This window comes from Sorex fumeus, unplaced genomic scaffold (genome assembly GCF_029834395.1).
Source record: "Sorex fumeus unplaced genomic scaffold, SorFum_2.1 ptg000100l, whole genome shotgun sequence".
Classification (NCBI taxonomy): Eukaryota; Metazoa; Chordata; class Mammalia; order Eulipotyphla; family Soricidae; genus Sorex; species Sorex fumeus.
In genome coordinates this window covers 11665965-11688236 of record NW_026606157.1, presented here as the reverse complement: position 1 = coordinate 11688236, position 22272 = coordinate 11665965, and the positions used below count along the sequence as shown (strand labels likewise).

The 22272-nt window shown below is 45.8% G+C and overlaps 1 protein-coding gene across 1 annotated transcript in view; it reads right to left on the bottom strand.

Moving 5' to 3' along the window:
* Nucleotides 1–2992: 2992 nt before the first annotated feature.
* CCDC91 (coiled-coil domain containing 91) overlaps nucleotides 2993–22272 on the bottom strand; it is a 210508-nt gene continuing 191228 nt past the window's right edge. Inside the window, exon 13 of the mRNA XM_056134580.1 lies at nucleotides 2993–4152. Coding sequence (XP_055990555.1) covers nucleotides 4042–4152 — 111 coding nt within the window. The 3' untranslated portion in view covers nucleotides 2993–4041. The remainder of the gene's footprint in view (nucleotides 4153–22272) is intronic.

Sequence of the window (22272 nt, the reverse complement as noted above, 5' to 3'; positions counted from 1 at the left end):
TAAAGAAAATGTTACCGTTTTTTCCCCTTTATATATTGGTATACACATGGACACACACACACACACACACACACACACACACACGTATACCAATGACCGGTGTCTAAGTGAACGCAGCACTATATAATTGGGTTGTTTGTAATTTGTTTGTCATTTAAATAGAAGTGTTTTAGTTTCATTGGACCTGAACAATATTCCTGACAGTCCCCACTGCAAGAGCGCGTCAGTGTTCCCTGTCACTCAGCGCTGACCTGCACGGTCAGTGTCCTGCGCATCAGAACATGCCAGGCTCTGCGTTTGCTCCTGCTTCTTGTTAAAAGCGTCTCTGGGGATACAGTAGGACTGTCTATGACGATGTAAACAGAAGAACGAAGGCTATGTGCTTGGTGCTTTAACTCCTTTTTTCTTGGAGTTTTACATTTTCCAAGTTGTTTTGTCATTTTTTTTGCCTTATGCAGGATTTGTGCAGAGAACTTTCTGAAATGAATGGATAATTACTTTTTACTTTTTGTTAAAACATATATAGAATTTCTTTAAAATAATTTTTTTTATAGAGCCGTGATTTACCAAGTTACTGATAGTTGTGTTTCAGGCATACAATAATCCAAAACTATTTCTTGATTCCACTTAGTTTAAGATTTACAGGACAACACTAATGGCCACCACTAAAATGATCAAAACCCAAAGATATGAATTTTGGAGACCTGACGGGGTACAGATGGCATCAATCACACACATCTTTGTGCCTCTCATTCCAAAGCATCACTGCAAAGTCCTCCTGCATTGGCACAGAGCCAGCCCTTCCTCAGGCCAATACCCACGCCGACTCCTACCACTGCCACAGGGAGCGCTCGCCATCATTTTGGGGATCTGTGACTTCCTTGGCTTTGGGATTAGGGGCGTTTGTTCAGCTGTATTTTTAGCATTCCTTAAAATAAATCAGTGTTCTTTTCTGGATGTGGATCAGTGCCATGGGGGAACGAAGCAAGAGCCGGGGAGGGAATCTGAGCTGCCCTCGCTGAACCCTGGGTTTGTATGTGCACACACATATGCATGTCTGTTTAGATGCATACACACGTGCATGTATATATGTTCACACATATGTATGTTTATATATGCACACATGCATGTTTATATATACACGCAATGCTTATATATGTACACACGCATGCATGTATATATGCACACATATGTTTATATATACACACATGCAAGTAAGTTAATATATATGTACACATATACATAAGTGCTTTTTGTCATGCATGTAATAGAAACTGGCTCCAGCAAAGGGGAGAGAGCACTGGTATGTGCTGGTACGCTGGAGGGTACTGAGGCATTCGCAGAATCCACAGCTCAGGAAGGCAAAGTTTGGGGAATTCCTGACCTCAGAAGCATTTCTGTGCCCCTCTCCCCACTGGTTTCCCACATGCCTTTTCACTGCAGGTGGGTAGGGTGGGTCTCCCTGCAGGATCAGGGGGTCTGAGTAACCCAGGGGGAGGGTAACACCATTCGGCCAGTAACCTGGGGTCACCACACCTGTCTTTGTGGACAATTCTCAGAAGTCAGGCTGGCAGATTCTACAATACTGGGAGTTTCTAAGGCTTAATTTCACAAACCGCCTCGAATATAAAGTCACTCCTTCCAGCTCACAAACGGGGACCCCCAACTCCTACTAGGCGGCTGTGCAACATTCTCCCCATTTAAATGTGGCAGGCCGGAGCCCAGGCTATGGTCCGAATGGACTCGTGTTCCTAAACCATGCAGTAGGCCTGCTGGGATGGACGTGTCCAGGTGTTTTCTCCCGGAGAGAAAGTTGATATTTTCTCCAAATGGCCGAGGACTGGAGACAGTGAAACCCTCTGTCGGAGACTGTGACAGAGTCCCAGGTTCACCTTGTTGTGGGAGCAAAAACACTCAGTTCTCCCCGTTAGTAATCCGAGACCATTCTCTCCTTCCCAGGACGATTTCTGAGGCACAGTGAAGCACCGGCACAAAGTGGACACACAAAGCAGAGCTCAGCTATCGTGAACCTTCAAGGAAGCTACCAAAGATGGAGTCACAATTTGAGAGTGGCTTTAAGACGTGTTCTTTACTTCCCCACTTTATTTGAACACCATGATTTACAGGCTACTGAGTGTAACCTACCCACACAGCAGAGTCTGGCAAACTCCCCGTGGCGTACCCAATATGCCAAATACCAGTAACAATGATGGGTCTCATTCTCCTGACCCTGAAAGAGCCTTGAATATGGCACTTTTTTAAATCTCAGGGCTAGGACGAGGGAGACGTTACTGGGGCCTGCTCGAGGCAATCCGGCGAACAACAGGATGGTCATGATCGTGATTTACAAAGCTGTTCATGATGACTGGTTACAGGCATTCAATATTTCATCCCAATCCCACCCACCACTGTCTCCATCTTCCCAACCATCTCCCCAGCCTGCCCCCACAGCAGCCCATGATGATTTATTTTATATTGCTTACCATTAGGGGGCTAATGTAATGATAAAAAAAAATACGTCCATAGGGTTACCTCACTGATCTGAGGGTCACTCACCCCTGCGTGATGGCCATCACTTAGAACTGTAACATGAAGGGCTAGGCTGGAGTGAGAGGAGAGAGAGAGAGGCCTTCTGCCTTGCACGTGGCCAACCTGGGCTCGATCCCTGGTACCTGGCAGCCTCTGAGCATGGCCAGGAGTGAGCCCCGAGCATGGCCAGGGACGGCTCAGCCCATTCCATTATTTCCAAGGAGGAATTTCGATGACCACAGCACCCTGTTACGAGCTGGTTCCTGAATTAAAGGCTTCTCTTCTCTTCCACTATGCTGCAGTTCAAGTCAGTGGCCTGCTTAGTAAAAAATTTTTTTATTTACATAGAAAAGTAGTTTCACATTTAGGGGTTTTAAAGTAAGTAGGGGAGGTACACATGAAATACATGAACAAATATAGAAGTTTAATTAAAGGAATAATTTTAAAAAAGCAATAACCAAAAGACTTTTAGAACTCTTTTTATTACATAGCAAAATCCCAGAAAAGTACAAAGTCTGTGAAGGTAGAAGTATTTCAGATAACACAACAAAATCTTTGGATACATTTTAATGTCATTTTATTTTTGCTATTAAAAAATGATGATTTTTGCACTGAAGCACACTGCTTATGAACTAAGAACATTCTTAAGAATTAAGCGGGGGTGGGGGGATTGATCTCTGACATTTGAACTTGAACAAATGGATGTTTTATTCTTTCTAGAAACTACTTTTATCATATGGTTTCTAAGAAAAATTATTTTATTGATTTAAGGTGACTGTAAACAAACAGAAAATAGGCATACATCCTGTACCCTTTTAAGAGTTAAGCTGGATCAAAATTATAGTCAGTGTAATTTTTAATAATTATAATTTTTAATTGTAATCAATGAGACACGTGGGTCCAACGACAGAAAAGTCTTAATACCAAGAATGATTCTTTGACGTCAATGTTCTGTGTCCCAGTGGTTATTCCCATTTAGAGTTCCATTAGTGATACCCACCACCAATATAAAGTTATATCCACCATCAAGACAAAGTGGTGATGCTGAAATCTATTTCATTATATTCTCAAAATCAAATAAATATATAATTGCAATCTAGCATCAGGAATTATCATGAAGTTTTAAGTATATATTTACAACTTTTGCCAAATACAATGCAGTCAACAGCCAACAGAAAGGCCAGCATTTACTTAGTTATCTTAATTGACTCTTGGTAATCTGGCGATTCTCAGTGGATTTTGGGTCACATCATCCTTTCTGTTGCTGTTGCTCCTACTATTAATAAAATAGTAAGTGCAAAGGTGAAAACAAGAAAGTAAATAGAAATTCTCTTCTTTTTAAAATTAAAATTCTTGATAGTTTTTTTAAAGTAATATCTTGGTTTTATCTTTGAAGTAGAAATCAACTGTCCAAGGTTTTGAAAGAAAACAAAAGCATCTTTCTAAGTCACAACATCTATTTTCGAGGTCTAATGACAGCCACTGCCAGTGGGGGTGACTGGTCAAGTGTCTTTATTCAATGTCAGCTGGCTCTGTAGCGATTAAAGCACTTAACTGTTTTTGCGCACAGGAGAGGAACAGTTCCAAACTGGACAGGCTTCTCTGGCGGATGACTTGATCAAGCTGTTGATTTTTTTTAAGAGAAAGAGAAAAGAATTTTTTACTGAGTTGAGGTATCAAGAGTAATATGCCACTAAGTCCACTCAGAAACTTTAAAAAGTTAAATTCGGAAAAATCAAAGCAACTTTGAACTTAGTGGTAACCTTGCCACAATTTCTAGTTTATCAATTATTTCTAGTTTGTAAGTTGGTACCTGTTTTACTGTCGGGTCATGATTGGCAGTGCTCAGGGCTTACTCTCGACTTGGAACTCAGGAATAACTCCTGGCGGTGCTCAGGGGGCCAGGTGGGGGCTGGATTTACCGTGGATCGATCGTGTACAAGGCAAGTGCAATACCAGCTGGATTATCTCTCTGGCCCTAGCGTTAGCTCAGTTGAGGCAACGATAATTACAATTTTATAGTTAATGTTGGTATTTAGTCATTTGAGAAATACCACATATTTCACCAAAGCAATTTTAAAAGATATAAAATGTATAAAATATCAATTCTTAATGGTCTATAAATCAAATCCCTACAAAGGTCATAGCAGTGTAACATGCAAAACTATATATGCATAGTGAGAAAAACAGTATAATTATATCAGCAGGGGATAGCACAATAAAAACGTTGAAGAGACAAACACTTTGGGGGTCAGAGCTATAGTACAGCAGGCAAGATACTTGCCTTGCACGTGTCCAAGCCGGGTTTGATCTCCGGCACCCCATCGGGTTCCCCAAACCCAGCCATGTGTGATTCCGGAGAACAGAGCCAGGTGGAATCCCAGAGCATCACCAGATTTCGCCCTCCTTCCCCAATAAACAACAACAACAAGAAATTTTCTTTCGATGAAAAGCTTTTAGAAAAGGCACACTTTAAGAAATATTTAATATAACTGAATTAGTGTTCCTGCTAAGTTAGAGAATTTTTTTTTTTTTTTGCTTTTTGGGTCACACCCGGCAATGCACAGGGGTCACTCCTGGCTCTGCGCTCAGGAATTACCCCTGGTGGTGCTCAGGGGACCATATGGGATGCTGGGAATCGAACCCGGGTCGGTCGCATGCAAGGCAAATGCCCTACCCGCTGTGCTATCACTCTAGCCCCAGTTACAGAATTTTAATTAGGACTATTTTAATGTATTAGTAACAAATTAATATAATGACCCAAATAAGAGATTATAGTAATGTGAATAATGTGAAGAATTATGATCATATCAAGAATATTTTTTTCTGCTCGAAAAACAGCCAATGACAACACATTGCCTAGAGTTTATAGGGGAGCTCAAAGGAAAAAAATATATTGCATTCCACAATATTACTTAGGATATTTGTGTAAAAGCTGACGTAAGCTCCCCCAACATAAGAGGAAGAAATGAATAAAAACATCTTTTAAATTAAACTTGCACTTGTATGTCCCATTGCTAGCTTAACATAACTGAAAGTCATAAAAAAAAGGAAATACAATATACTGAACAACAATTTGTAAAAAGGCTGAACCAAGATTCAAAGACTCCACCCACCCTTCCCCCCAAAACCCTAAGCCCCAGGAATCAGACTTCAATTATAATTATATTATAACCAACTATAATTATAATATAATATATAATCAGACTTTAATTATAATATCCTGGGACTTTAATATGTGAATATAAATTATATCTATGTGTGTGCCCTTTGGGGGGTCTCCAGGTGGTACTCAAGAGGCGCCACCCAGGGAATGCTGAGGGGACCAGGTGGTCCTGGGGTCAAACCAGGTTTGGGCAAAGTCAAAGGCCATGGCTTTAACTCCTGTGCTAAATTCTCTGGTCCCCAATAGGCGATATAAATGTGATATATATGTATATGTTTATAACTTTTTTCTTGATGCATTTATACATAACTGAATATATGTAAATATGCATCCTTTTCTTTTCCTTTTAGTTTTCTTCCTCTCTTGGGTGGAGCCAAACTTACTCTGTTAAATGAAGCCAATAACGCCCCATTTGGACAGGCGCCCCGAGGGGCTGGCTTCTAACTACTTGTACCTTCGCATCGAGAGAGGGTATGGGTCGGTCGAACAGGGATGATCTGGGATGAATCAACACCTACTTAAACTTCCGAGAGACAGGCAGTCCAAGTGGGAAGGGACAGATGAACTTTTCATTCCGAGGGCGAACACACGCTTTCTTTCTCCCATCCAACGACTGACCAACTTCGAGGCCCGACCCTGCTTAGCTTCTGGGATCAGACGGGATCGGGCACGTTCAGGGTGGGATGGCCATAGGCGAACACACGCTCTCTCTCACGGAAAAGATCACTTAGGAAGTTCAGGTTTTCAAGTTTCATCGAATCACGTAAATCATGTTGAAATCAAAATATTGTTTTAAAAATGACCGTAAACTTGGCCTAACTTCAAGCAGTGCCGACTTCCAGTCCATTTCCAGTGGTTTCTAGCTCCAGTTTTTGGGAGGGGTCCTTCGTCCTTCCTAAGAGCTTAAGGGGCTCTGGGGTCACTCGTGTCTGCGGGCAGCGACAGGCTGATGTCCATGGGTCACTGCGGCCCTCAGAACCAGCAGTTATGTTACTCAGGAAGTAAAGATGAGCTCGGCACTCTTGGGAATAACTAGGAGGTGACACTGATATTCTGTAAGGAAGAAAACTGATCGGAGAGCAGAGTTTCCAATCTGGCGTTTTTTTTTTTTTTTTCCTGGCCTTGGAACCTAACATGAGGGGAAGATTCAGGAAGATTCAGGACCTTCCTCTTATGAAGACGCCGAATTCCTCTCTTTGAAACAAGCCCATCAAACTGATGTTCTTGGCCGATTCCTGAATTTCCACAGTCTCTGTTTTATTAGGCATGACCTTATTATCTTTTATTGAGGCAAGAAGAATTCTGGCAAAGTCTTTGGCTCGTACTGCCCCTTTGAGAGTGGGGCCCGGTGTCCCCCCCGATCCCGTGGCTTTTATTCTAAAGTGCAGCTCAGGGCTATTAAAACCAGGGAAGCAGGGCAGAGCGTTGGGCAGGACGGGCAGGGAGCCCCTCACGGACAAAGACGGCCACCGCGAGGTGTGAACGCATGAGGCGGAGTTGGGAGAGAAACCGTGAGAACTGGGGAAGGAGAATTTCAGGCCAGATGAAACCGCAAGAGAAATGGCTGGTGGGGGGTTGGCCGGGCTGACCCCTGGCGATGGTGTCCTGAGGGGGCCGAGTGGCAGCAGGAGAGACGGGCAGAGGGCGGTGGTCGGGCCCGGGGCAACAGGGCCAAGGGAGGCAGTGCGATGGGTCTCCCGGACTCTGAAGGAATCTCACACCTGCTCTCGCCAGACAGATAGCAGAGGCTTCACGCTCAGGACAGTCTGAGGGAGGAGCCACTGTGTTGCCGCCGGGCTGAGCATGTGGGGCAAAGGCCACGCCATGGAGCAGGTGACCAGCATGATGGGGCCGGGGGCTGAGGAGGCTGGAGGCTGCATGAGTGGCCCAAGCAGTGGGTCTGGCTTGAACACAGTTAATCCCACACTGAGATGTCGGCGACGATGGCCGTGAGACAGTTGAGGGGCGGGAGAGGCCAAACACCCTCATCCTGGGGCGTCCCACGGCCTGGGCAGGGGCGGCCACTGTGAGCATCCCAGGTGATCCCAGAGTGACCTGCACCGTGTCCCCCCGAAAGGCTGATCCCGAAGCTTCCCCGGCGGCTCTGAGTGCGGCTGTCCCGTGGCCCCGACGTGCTCCTCGGCAGGGGATGGGCAGCCTGGCACGCGGGCGGAACCCTCTGCAGTGAGGGACGTGTCCTCCCGGAGGAGACGCGCAGGGGACGGCTCACCTGACCTGACGAGGGGCCGAGAGCAAAGGGGGGAGTCGGCCACACTGGGGGCTGATTTCTAGTCTCGGCGAGAGCCGGATTCCTGCTGTCCTGAGCCCTCTGGGTGGTGGGAGATGCTGTTCTCTCTGCACGGCTAAGGTGCCCCACGGACCCCCCAAACGCTTCTCGAGCAGGCCTTGAATAAGAATATAGGGGGCCTCCGGGGCTGGGGGAAGGGCTGGCAGGCACCAGGCTGGGGAGACACCCCCCAAACGAAGGAGGAAGTGGATAGAAGGGAGTTGGGAAAATGCTCCAGTCAAGAGATTTCTTTGCCAGGGGCTGGAGCGATAGCACAGCGGGGAGGGCATTTGCCTTGCACGCGACTGACCCGGGTCAACCCGGGTTTGATTCCCAGCATCCCATATGGTCCCCTGAGCACTGCCAGGAGTAATTCCTGAGTGCAGAGCCAGGAGTAATCCCTGCGCATCACCGGGTGTGACCCAAAAAGAAAAAAAAAAGAGATTTCTTTCCCATAAAACTTCTTGCACTGCGAACTGCCAAAATGGCAGCTGAATAGTTAATGCTTTGTGAACTTTCCAAACCTTGACGTGTGTGTGTGTGTGTGTGTGTGTGCGCATGTGTGTGCACTCAAGTGCATGTGACCAGGGTAAGCATGCTTTAGAAAATGCTTCACAAATGAGCTTCTTCTGAGAACTCCTCTAGACCCCAGGAAAACAGCCAATGTGAGGAGACCCTGGTCCCACCTGGCCGTCCCCAGGGGAGAGGGCAGGCACGAACTGGACAGTCTGACGCCTCTACAGCTGTGGAGAGCTGGTGCTGAGAGTGAGACCCCGACATCTCAAAAACAGACTTCGGGCAGGGAGACGTCAGGTTTCGCCTGTGGCTGTGATCTGGGTTTGAATCCTGGCACTGCATACGCCCCTGAGCAGTCAGGAAGGGCCCTGAGCACTGTGCGATGGCCCAGGCTCCCCGCCCCAGACGTCTTCAGAATATGTTTCAATAGGCTGATCTGAGTTTACCCTGGTGTGGATCAAGTCAGTTCCGTTGCTTCTCTAACTTCTGCAGTCTCGCGGGTTTCCCTTCGAAAATAGGGGTTTCTTCACATTTCCAGAGAAGTGGATTTGATTGCAAGAAATTTGTATTGTATATAAAATCGAAGCTTTAGATGGAAATGTTCTCTCTGAGAATATGCCTCTGCCATTATTTTCATTGAAAAATTTTATTTTTCGTTTCTGGGCCACGGCCGTTGGTGCTCAGGGCTGACTCCTGTGCTTAGGGGCCATCCTGGTGGCCTCGGGGAAGCACGAGGCTCCAGGGAGGGAACAGGTCGGCAACAAGCAAGGCCAACACCCTATCTGGCCCAACTATAACGATACTATAAAACATGAAGGACAGGGTTGGACAGGGGGATAGGGGGTGGGACGGATACTGGGACCCGTGGTGGTGGAGGATGGGCGCTGGTGGAGGGATGGGTACTCGATCATTGTATAACTGAGACCCAAGCACAAAAATCTGCAAGTCTACAACTGTACCTCATGGTGTTTCACTAATAATAATAAAAAAAATAAAAACATGAAGGACAGCGGTTATCACATAAGGTGCATGTCTGAAACCAAGTCGTGCCCATCTCCTCAACCGTGGACTAGTAGAAAATGTGGACATGACTTCTGTCTGAAGGCATTCACAGGACCCAGAGCAATAGTGCAGCGGGGAGGGTGTTTGCCTTGCATCCAGCAGGCCAGGGTTTGATCCCCAGCATCCCATAGGGTCCCCTGAGCACCGGCAGGAGTAACGCCCGAGTGCAGGGCCAGGAGTCACCTCTGAGCATCACTGGGTGCGAACAAAAAATGTAAAAGAAAAGAAAAGAAAAGAAAAAGAACACATGCACAGACCTTTATTCATCCTGCAACAGTACAGTCCAAACTCCACATGTCGCTTCTCGTTGGGAATACTTTTCATGTGTAAAGTGCATTTCTAATCTACAGGACTAAGTTTTTATCCATAAACAATGTCAACATGTAAAGAAGTTGCACAACTTTCTAGCCGGCGAAAGATGAATCCCAGATGCTCGCTGGGACAGCGTGAAAAACAGGCTCAAGAACCTTTAACCTTCTGGGTCACGACGCAACTGTGGTTTTTGTTTTATTTTGTTAAGCTTGTCTGCGGGTAAGAAAACTGCCTCCGAGCCGTCTACATCCTCCAGGTCTGCGAAGTTCTGCGGTCTGCCTTTCTGGGGAGCACAGCAGTGCTCTCAGGGGCTCCTCTGAGCTCTGTGCCTGGCATCACTGTGGGGATGGAGGCGGCTGAGTCACGTGCAAGGCCTGAGGTTAACGGTGAGCTCAGACCTTGGTCCCCCCCCTTTTTTTTTTATCTCAACCTACCAGAGCACTCGCTAGGAAAAGGAATCCTGGGATTTGCTCTTCCCTAGACCCACCTGGGCAGAACGAACCAGTGGGTACCTCAGACGTGACTATGTCGACCTCAGGAACGTCTACTCAGTCATACGGGCAAGCTGACGGGGTGGAGGCACCTCACTCCTGCTCCTCCAACCAGGTACACTGCCTGGTAAAAGCTTCCAGGACAATAACAAAGTTCAGTGAAAAAAACAAATTCTGGGAACAACTATTTTGCTTCTTATTTTGAAAAATTTCAATGAAAAATTTCCAACAAAAATAAAAGAATTTCTGAACAACCCTAGTGCCGGGGCCAAACAGTGGGTCCCATCTGATCCCTGGCACCAGATCTGGTTCCCTGAGCCCTGCCAGGATCCCGGAGCACAGAGCCAGGAGTAATCCTGGAGCACCACTGATGTGGCCTCCAGATAAAAAAATGAATAAATTATAAAATAAATTCTTTAAAGCTCATAATCCTTTATTAGACTGTATTTTTTGCTTCATGACTTATGTACCTCTTGTCATTTTCAACTGAACAAGTGTTCTGATAAAATAAATTTTTAAAAAGAAAAAAATCTTGGAAATTCTAACTCATGGAGCTCTGGTCCGTACATGAGAATGCTCTGCCCTATGAGTGTGTGTTCTGCACCCTGTTCTCTGGAGCACGGTTCAAGAATTTATCTCAAATACAAGATGGATTGATTCTGGCAAGGCAGACTTACTGATCTTAATCTAAGATTCCCTATAAAGTTTCGAGTATAATTTGTTACATGCTCCAAAACCATGAATAATCCTAAGCATTATTTTCAAGATATTGGAGAGTACAAGTATTTTAATCTGTAGGATGGATTTTTCTTTTATAGATCGAGTACAGAAAAAAAAATCTCAAAGTTTATGAGGTAATAAAATCTTGTAAGTTTCTCAATTTAACTTTTAAATATTTTGTTAATGTTGCATCAGTGAAAGCGACATTTTCTGCTACTTTACTATATCTTTGGACTTTCGGCAATTTAAATGTCATATATTTTGTTTTCGGGCCATGCCTGGCGGTGTCCAGGCTTCCTCCTGGATCACGCAGGGACCATAGGGGTGTGTGAGGGACGGGGCCAGGCCATCTGCACGCCAGGCAGGTGCCTCACCTGCCATACGATTTCTCTGCTCCCATCTTACCTTGAAGTAGAAACAATTACTCTTGGCTTTGTCTTCTCTTACTATCGTATCATAAAATCCACAGATGCCTGCCACAGTTCGTGTTAAATGTTTTAGGTACAAAAAATACACTGGAGAAGAAAGATGGCGGCCGCACGGGAGCCTTGTGGACAGCAGGTTTGAGCCGGGGGCGGGGGGCAGCAGGGGCCTCATGGGAAGGGGGGCGTTCTGGGCCATCCTTCACGCCCGACCGAGGTCACCAGCTGCCCCCCACGAGCGGCTCTCCGGCACAGCCACGACTCCAGGGCACACACAGAAACCAATCTCTTAACTATCTAACTTTTAATAGAAATACTTCCAGGGTTAATAAGTGAAACAGCAGAAATCCAAAACTGCGCGGCCACTATTGCGGCCGTGCGACATTGTATTCTTAAACCCAGCTGTAGAAAGCAAATCATTTCACAACGCTGTTTCAGCATGTCTGATTGGGGGGGAGGGTCATAAACTCTAAACAATAATTGTGCATCTTCTATTGAAACAATGTATCTAGTCAAAGTAGATAGAGTATTAACTAGAACTCATCTGCCTCACAGGAATTGGGAGGGGTGGGAGGTGGGGTTCTATTGGGGTTCGCGGTTAAAAATAAGTATTGGTAAAGGGAAATGTGTTTGATATTTACACGACTGAGACCTAAACCTGAAAGCTCTGTAACTTTTCCCACAGTGATTCAATAAAGAAATAAATTATTAAAACAAAACAAAACAAAAAATACACTGGACTGTCCACGAGGTTGACTAGTGAGCTCCCTTAAAGCTCCATTTGCCGGATGGGGTCTCTCTACCCTGGCTCTGAGAACAGTGCTCAGCCGGCCCGTCATCCTGCAGGTGACGCTCTCTGGGCTACTATGACGGCATAACTCATCTCCCAGGCCCAGTGTCGCAGACTAAACAGCAATACAAATACTGTCAACTCACAGTTCCTGTGGGTGGGGAGGAAACCGCATGGCTTCTCTGTGGGGCCCCAGGTCGCGGGTCTACCAGGACGGGTTTGGGCGTTGGCTGGGGCTGGTCCAAGGAAGGTTCGAACAGAACCTCGAGGAGCTTGCCCAGGGCGGGGCGGCAGCCGAGCCCAAGGGAGACTGAGAGACAGCACGGGCAAGCCCAGGGAATGAGAGCACCCCAGGAGAGGAGCCACGGCTCTCCGTCATCCCCCTAAAGGAAGCTCAGCCCCGTCACCCCATGGGAGGAGAGGGCACGAGGCCGGCGTCGCTGGGAAACAGCTCGTGTGTATTATCTCACCTTGACCCCATGACTTCATGCCTGAGCCATGTAGCTTAGGGAGGTCCTTACGGGCCCGAGTGACGGGGCCGGGAGCTGGGGGCACAGGCGTGGACGGCCGCTCTGCCTCTCTCGGACCAGGATGCAGTTGCGGCCGGGGGCCTGGCACAGTGTCTGCTTGGTTATGAATATGCAGGGCTTTCTGGCACTGCAGAGACAGTACAAAAACCTGCCACGATGCCAAAAGCTCTCGATGCAGTCATGACGATGCGTAATTATCTTCTCTTCCCAAACGCCGGTTCAGAAAGGTTTGCGTTGCCATATAGACGTTCCCTGACAATGCAACAGAAGCATCCAAAGACCAGCCGGCACGTAACCTGTGTGAGCCATGATTTCCTTCAGGATCTGTGAACTCCAGCGACTGTCACGGAGCCTGCAGTGCACTGCCACCCCCGTCAGCAGTGACAGAGAAAATGTGATGACGGATGGTGGGTCAGCCACATTCAAGGCAAACGCCCTCTCTGCTGTGCTATTGCTTCGGCCCTAACAGTGCATATACTTTAAGTTGACACAAATTATTTCTGGAAAAAAAGAGGCATTTGATATGGACCCCAAGATAGTGCGAGGAGAGCTAAAGATATTTTGATATTGCCATATGTGAAAAACTCATTTAAACAATGAAATATTAGCAATCATGTGATTAAGACTGGAAATGGACATTTTTATATGCAGGTAGTATCATAAACACTCTACACGTACTCGTTTAATACAACAATCCCATGTGAAGAATGTACTATTTTAATTTCCATTTTATGGATGAAGAAAACGTTGCCCATAGGGGCTGGAGTGATCATACAGTGTGTAGGGTATTTGCACATGTCTGGCCTGGGTTTCTGGTCACCCCACACTGTCCCCCAACACCCAATGCCAGGAGAGACCTCTGAGCACAACTGGGGGAGGCCCCAAACCAGCCAACCAGCGAACCCAAAGCAAAACTAACAACAAAAACCCAAAATGTGGCCCAAAAGCACTTCCCAAATTTATACATAAAAGAGTAACAGTGTTCAGCTTTGATCTAAAAAATCACTCTCAAATCATACACTACACACTTCCCTCAATAGATAAAAGTCACGGTCACGGTCCTCCCGTTGTTCATCGATTTGCTCAAGCGGGCCCATTGGAGACTTTGTTGTTACTGTGTCTGGCATATCGAATACTCTCGGTAGCTTGCCGGGCTCTCCGAGAGGGGCGGAGGAATCGAACTCGGGTCGGCCATGTTGGCTGCTTGTAAGGCAAATGCCCTGCCGCTGCGCTATCGCTCCAGCCCAGATAAAAAGTATTCATATGTAATGCTATAGTGTTAGTACTAAAAGATTGCACAATAAGTGGGATATGTAGCAATGTTAAACAAATAAAAACAAGAAAAGGTGAAAAATCCCACTCTTTAAAAAAAATCGTAGAAAAATTTGAAAATCTGTGTTGGTGGGATTTGGAGCAGAAATTTTATAAATTGGTGGGCTATGAATTTATGAGACTATACATTTATGAGACTGGGTATGTTAGTATGTATATTTTGCTTTTATTTCAGTGATCAACTTTTCTTGTCAAAATAACATCTTTTTCTTGTCAAATTTTCTTGTCAAAATTAAAATACTTGGGGCTGGAGCAATAGCACAGTGGGTAGGGATTTGCCTTGCACGCAGCTAACCTGGGTTCGATTCACAGCATCCCATACGGTCCCCTGAGCACCGCCACGGGCAATTCCTGAGTGCAGAGTCAGGAGTAACCCCTGTGCATTTCCAGGCGTGACCCAAACAGCCAAAAAAAAAAAAAGACATTAAAATACTTGGTGTTTTTGCCTTTGGTGTGTTTTAAACAAGCAAATGGTTGTGAACTAAAATTCTTAACATAAACAGCCATCTCAACTGACTGAAAACTCCCATTTAAAATCCTCCCTTCAGGGCTGGAGCAATAGCACAGCGGGTAGGGCGTTTGCCTTGCACGCAGCCGACCCAGGTTCGATTCCCAGCACCCCATATGGTCCCCCAAGCACCGCCAGGAGTGATTCCTGAGTGCAGAGCCAGGAGGAACCCCTGAGCTTCAGCTAGGTGTGACCCAAGAAAGCAAAAAAAAAAAACTCCCTTCTCCTATATAAGATATATATTTTACATATGCGTGTATATATACATATGTACTTTTTAGATGAGCAAGATTCAGAAGAAACTAATGATTTGACTTCATTTGGTGTCTTTACCAAGTATGTCCCTACTAAAGCAGTAGAACCCCAGAGGAAGTAAGATGGACGCACGTGGAGGGATGATTTTCTTAGAAGCAAAAGTTCCTTGCAAGGGCACAGAGCGACTGAGGTGCTCCTGCAACGCTGTACTGAGTGGCCACATGGTCACTCTGCTCTCCGGCTGCTGCGTTCATACCGGGACTCAAAGCACCAAGCGGAGCAGCCAAGGCCCCGAAACCTTTCTTCATGCTTTAATGTAAACAAATGACATTATGCAACTGAATGGAAGGATCAAGTAACCCAAATGGTGTGTGGTAAATCAAATGCAGATGATTGTCACACAAGATTCCACTGGTGTGACCTAGCCAAACGGCTTGCCACCTCATTTACTATAAAGGTATCGCTACACTTGGATGAAAACACCCAACTTTGCTGTTACATATCCAGATTTCTCTAAGAAAAAGAACCGGTGGAATTTAAGTCTACAGTCAGTAAATACCAGGATGGTGACTCTGAACATACATTAAAAATCGGTTACGTGTGTGTATGCCAAGCTAAAGATCTACTTCAATATCCTAAAAATGTGGAGGTTTTTTGCCTACTTGAATATGAAAATTTAGTAGTTAAAAGCTATGTGACTCAGAGGCAGCGAAATCACATACCCGATTCTAGAAATTAGCATTGCCCCCAAACAAAGGTATTAGAAGAAAATGGCAAATCATTATCTCCAGTGAACACAGGCAGATAAATCGTCAAGAGTGTTAGCAAATTGAATCCAAAAAGCAGACAAAGTAACTAAAAAATACACTGTCCCAGACATGCACATCTGTTCAGCCTTCAAAAACCAATCAATAGCAACCACCATACCAACAAGTTAAACAAAGATTTTACAATCAACAGATGCAGAAAAGCCATTTGACAAAATGCAGCACCCATGCACAGCAAAAACTCCCAGCAGTCTCGCAGCTTAATAAACTTTTAAAGACCCAGAACTAATATGTTTAAGGATAAATGAAAAGCTTTTCCACTCGAGTCAGGTGCAGTTCAAGGATGTATCCTCATAACCAATTATTTTCCCTCCAAAACCGTATTGGAATGCCTTACTAATGCAATAAGTCAAGTTAAAAAAATTTTAAGGAAAAAATTTAAAAGTATTCACATTGGTAAGAAAGTCAAAACAGGCTGTTTGGATGGTAAAGATGACATGGAAAATCTAGAAAAATCTGATGAACTGACAAAAACTGGATGGAAACAGTATTTAGAACCAACTTACACGGACTTGGAATTGGTGAAACTTTTTTTAGATACACCATCAAAGACATACTCAATGAGGTATTTAAAATGGAAAATTACAAGACAACCACAGATATGGGGAATATATAAGACACCTGACAGAACACTGTGATTCATAATCACTATTCAAACTCCTAAGCAATGAACAATGACTAAACATATGCACAATCTCTCAACATCCACCTAACCAGAGAAGATGCACAGCGACAAACAAGCGTATCCCAGGTGCTCTGAGCGTCCTGCGCTGAAAGGAAAGTGCAGGTCGGAGCGGTGAGATGCCGCTACAATCTCGTGAGAACGGCTGGCATCTGAGACTGCCCGCCAGAGCTGACAGGATGAGGAATAAACAGGAACTCCATTCAGCGGGTGACAATGCAAAGCTTCATTTGGGTTTGAGGAAGATCATCTCTAAGATTCCCACACAGCTTGGGGGTAACGCAGAGACAGCACAGAAGTTAGCAGATAGGAAACTATTTGATGAGATATCCAGTCAGAAAGTTTTTGATGAACAAATTCACAGTTTAATATCAAATGTTCACAACAAAATTCTGTTATATAAGTCTATTCGTATTTCCTCAAGATTAAATTATTTTTGAAGACCTCAATAATTATCAAAGATTATATTAAGGATGGCTCAAAGTCCATGTTTTATGATATACAGCAGTGGCATTTACTAGATATATCATTCCTCACAACACAGTAGCTAATTTCCACAAATGCTTTAAGACATAAAAGAAGTAGGCGGGAGCTACGGCCTTATGTGATCTTGCATCAAAGTTGGGACACGTTACGCCACTGAGTCATTCTACTATGGACGGGAGATGACAAGAGAAGGCGGAATTGGAAAATAATGGGAAAACAGAAACCAACAAGGGTCCTAATCAGAATGACTGCTTAGCATACTAAATTTCTTGAAAGTGTTTACCCCATATCTAGAGTTTAGATGACTATTAGGTAAAGTCAGAATTAAAAAAGGATACTTCTTAAATTCACTCATAAAAGATAATTCAATTCTTTGTAGTCAGGAAGAATACATGTTCACGAGACACAAAATATAGGAAAAAAGCAAAGTTGAGAAGCAGCATAAGGAAGACTAAACAGATGATACTGAACACAGCTTCTTGAAGGGGCAAGTTCGCTTCATTTCTCCATTCGTTTTATTTTTGACGAAGTTCTTGATGTTGGACTTCCTCTCCTGGTGTCTCCCCACTAGCATGGACAAGGAAGCCCCTTTCAGACTTGTAGGATAACACTGATTTGTCCTTTCTGCCTTGCCACAGGGAGCTTAGTTTACTGGGTTACTCTCATCACAGTGCTCCCATTCTTCGGTGTTTATTTATAACTTCTTTCTCTGTGCTCTGTTGATTTGTAAATATTGTTTTTCTCTTCTCCTTAAGTCCTTCGCATAATTAATTCAGAGAATGTCCTTTTTGTATGGACACAAGAAGACAGTTAATGCGCTCAATGGTCTTTACCTCCTAGGCATCTGTTCTCTGGACTTAAGCCTCAGTTGCCCTTACTTCTTAGTACCCCCAAAGCAGGGTCCTGATGACGAGGGACTGAATGGACCCAGGGCAAGCTATGAGCTATGTGCTACCCTGGCATCGAAATGGGCCTGGCCAAAGTGCCAAAATGCTTAACTATGAGTTAAGACCATGGTCATGGGCAAATTCTGACATGATCCAAAAAGTAATAACTGGAGTAGGACCCTGCTAGGGTTAGGAAAGATTAATCTGGCCTGAGCACTGGAGTTTGAGTCTGTGGCGAGATGTTCCCAGGAGAGCCACCGGACAAGTTCAATCCATGTCTTACTGTGTCAATACAAAATAACTAATATTAAGAAGTAGAATTAAGTGTTAATTAATATGTTAATTAAATTATTGGACCGAGGAAAGGAGAAAAACACCTTAAGTGGTATTTTGCCCTTGAGCCGAAGAAGGGCTTTTGGTATGTTGATTTTGCTATGGACTGGGTGTAGCCTCTACCAAAAAAGGAGAGGGGGGGGGGGAGAGAGAGAGAGAGAGAGAGAGAGAGAGAGCGAGAGCGCACGCAGGGCAGCAAGATGGGGCACGGAAAGACTAGCAAGGAGGACAGTAGCACTGTAGCACTGTCCTCCCATTGTTCATCGATTTGCTCAAGCAGGCCCAGTAACGTCTCCATTGTGACACTTGTTACTGTGTGTGGCATGTCGAATACATCATGGGGAGCTTGCCAGGCTTTGCCATGCAGGCGAGATACTCTCGGTAGCTTGCCGGGCTCTCCGAGAGGGGCGGAGGAATCGAACTCGGATCTGCCAGGCCAGCTGCGTGCAAGGCAAACGCCCTGCCGCTGTGCTATGGCTCCAGCCCAAGGGGGACAGAGGGAGGAGAACATAGAAGAATACAAGAGTAGGCGCGTGGAGAGAGAATGAGTGAGCCCAGGCTGCGAGAGGGAGCACGGAGAGATGAGCGGGAGAGACAGGAGGAGACGGGAATGAGGGGCAGCCTGAGACTACAATGGGGGGCTCAGAGAGACTGGGGCAGGCACGAGGGGAGAATGGAAGAAACGGCAACTGATCATCAACCGGCTTGGCCTCGTTTCGTCCTCCGTCTGCCCGTGACATGGGCCACCCCGGGTGGGTGAGCGACCCAAGACCACCCAACCCCGGGGAGGGGGGGAGCCGCCAGGGCCTTCCCTAGCTGCCCGGAGATTATACACGGACGATTCTGTCTGGCACGTTCAGCTCAAACTCACAACACTTTCCTGGCTAAACCTCAGAGGATTCTTGGTCTGCCTTCAAATGTTAAAGAAAAATGCTGAAATAATGGGCATACAAACAAACCCACAAAACAAGTCGATTTAAATTAATCTTCCCCTTTAAAGAAATAATATCATAATCCGTATTGTGTTATTTAAATAAGAGTAGCACCGTAGCACTGTCCTCCTGTTGTCCATCGCTTTGCTTCAACGGGCACCAGTCACGTCTCCATGGTGAGACTTGTTGTTACTGTGTTTGGCATATTGAATACGCCACGGGGAGCTTGCCAGGCTCTGCCATGCGGGCGGGATACTCTTGGTAGCTTGCCGGCCTCTCCGAGAGGGACGGAGGAATTGAACCCAGGTTGGCCGCGTGCAAGGCAAACGCCCTACCCGCTGTGCTATTATTCCGTCCTCAAATACGAGTATAGGCAGAAAACTGAATCTCTTACAGTCACACCTCCCAGAAAGACCTGTCTTTTGTTTAAATCTGTTTTACACACACACACACACACACACACACACACACACACACACACACACATTTACATAATAAAATGAAAGAAAAATACATTTAAGTCTATAGGACCATATGTCTCAGGTTTTACACCCATATTAATATTTTCTTTTGTGCTGGCTATAAACCTGGGGTCTCCTACATGCAAGGCACATGTGCTCTGACATTGTTATTCCCACCTCAAAATGCACTTGCATATGGGTGCCCTGTTTTCACTGGACATAATTCACTCAGTACCCTGTTGCAGACATTTAAGTTGTTTTTTGTTTGAAAGAGATATTCTGAAAGAAAACCAGTTTCACTGGGGCCAGTGAGATAGTCCAGCAGGCCAGGGGGCTTTGCTCTGCACACAGCTGCCCGGGTTCGATCCTGGCACCACATACGGCCTCCCAGACCCACGAGTGATTCCTGAGCGCCAAGCCAGCATCGGCCATGAGCCTGCCACCCTCCCCTGTAAGCAAATAACAAACAGACCATACTGTGTGACTCTGTGCCGTTGGATAGGGAACGTCAAGTTTCATCGAGATTTCCTTCTGAACGTTCTGAAAAGGCAGGGAAGGCTGCAGGAAGACGTATGCCCACACAAAACCACTCCAGAGAACAGAAAGTCAGTCGCTAAGATGTGCTGGGAGCAACATTCAGGTCTTGGGCTCCAGGTGACAGAGACGCTGGAGTTGGGGCCATGAGCCCACCTACCACATTCTCGATTCCAGCCCACAATGCAGGCCCTGCACCCGGGCCCAAAGCAGACAGCTGGGAACAAGGGCTGACATGACCTCTTTTTTCGTTTGTTTGTTGGAAGTAATTTTAAAAAACACATAAAGTGAAATAAAACAAAGAGGAATTAGGAGAGGGGAAATAACTCTGAGAGAAAGGAAACTTGATAGCTCTCAAAAGCATTTTTTTAGAAATACTCACACATTTAAGTTCGTAAGTAACTGCCAGCGTAGATGAGGGCGACTTGTAAAGCGGAGAAGGAGAGGGATGGATTTTACAACAGTCAGCGTGGGAGAAGAAGTTACTGGCAGGCGCCGGGCAGGGGCAGGGCAAAGGTTTGCTCGCACTCACGCCGGCATCTCGCATCTGGCTGAGTTTGCCCGCCCTGCTAACGGGCATCGGACGAGACCTCAGCCGGCTGCCCTAATCACAAGCGTCTCTAGGCAGGAGAGGCACCCGGCGGGCCTTCCTCGAGCTTAAGAGGAGGAAAAGAATTATCTGCCCCCTAAGGCTTTCCTATTAAACGTGTAAAAGCACATCTCCAAGGATGCTTTAGAGAAAGAGACACTTTGATATATTTAGCGTTAGATGAAGCGTTTCGGCGTCAGACGATTCTTGAAATGCCAGATTGTTCTCCAGGGCCGCAGGAGTCTCTGGCCCGAAAGCACGCACCGGAATCTCTTCTGTCGGCCCACCCGAAGGCCTGGGCAGTGGCGGAGGCGGTGGCCACATTCTGCCTGACCTCCACGGGGTCCCTTCAGCAGGTGGGCTTGCTTGGGGCAACTTCATCGCGTCGGATTCTCAGAATTCACATTCAGTTAAAAGTTTTCATAAAAGGAAGCGACGGAGTAAATATAGCCCAATATACCATAGTTTATGCTCTTAATATTTAAAAGGTATTATTAGGTTATTACTGATAGTTTACACACACACACACACAGACACACAGAATGTTTTGCTTACACAGGTATTATACTATTGTGAAATCAGTCATATGTTTCCTGACTAGAAACGTTTTATTTTTCTTTTCATTTTTGGGCCATCCCCAGTGATGCTCGGGGTTACTCCTGGCTCTGCACTCAGGAATTACTGCTGGCAGTGCTCAGGGGACTATCCTGGACACTGTGGATCGAAACCAGTCGGCTGCATGCAGGGCAAATGCCCTCTTCCCACTGTACTATCGTTCCAGCCCTTAGAAATGTTTTCTTAATACTTAATCTAGAGGGTGATAAAATTGTAGGTTTATTTACATGCTCATATACTTTGATGCATATCAGTGTAATTAGCACTATGTGTGAAAGAAAAATTAATTTCTTCTAAATAATGACAGTTGAAGATAAAGACTTCAGTTACTTAATACAGAATTAAGTTGTTTACACGCCCACTACAAATAAACGAAGAAACCACTATCTTTCCTGTTAGAAAACACCACTCTAACATGGCGTAGTAGGAATACTCCGCGATATTTGCAATTCCTTGACCACAAGTTCCCCTCCTGTATAGCATGAGGGGAAATTTTTTTCACTCAAACACAACCGAAGACCCACGAGATATTCTGCGAGACTCGGAATCAGATTAAATTCTTAAGAGTCCTGCCATTCTCCTGCAGCACCCCTCTGTCGAAACCACAGCGGTGATTCTCGACTCTTTCATACCAGCAGACCAGGGGCTGACACCACCGCAGAGAGGGCAGGGTGGCGAAGCACGCGGACAGACTTTTTCATTGCTTTTTGGGTCACACCCGGCAATGCTCAGGGGTTCCTCCTGGCTCTGCGCTCAGGAATTACCCCTGGCGGTGCTCAGGGGACCCTATGGGATGTTGGGAATCGAACCTGGGTAAGCCGCGTGCAAGGCAAACGCCCTCCCCGCTGTGCTATCGCTTTAGCCCCTTGTTTCATTTCTCAATACCTTTGTTTTTGTTTGGGCGTCACACGCGGCAGTGCTGGTAGTACTCGGGACTCACTTCCGGCTCTGTGGTCCTGGCTCTGCTCAGGGCTGACTCCCGGCTCTGTGCTCAGGGCTGACTGCC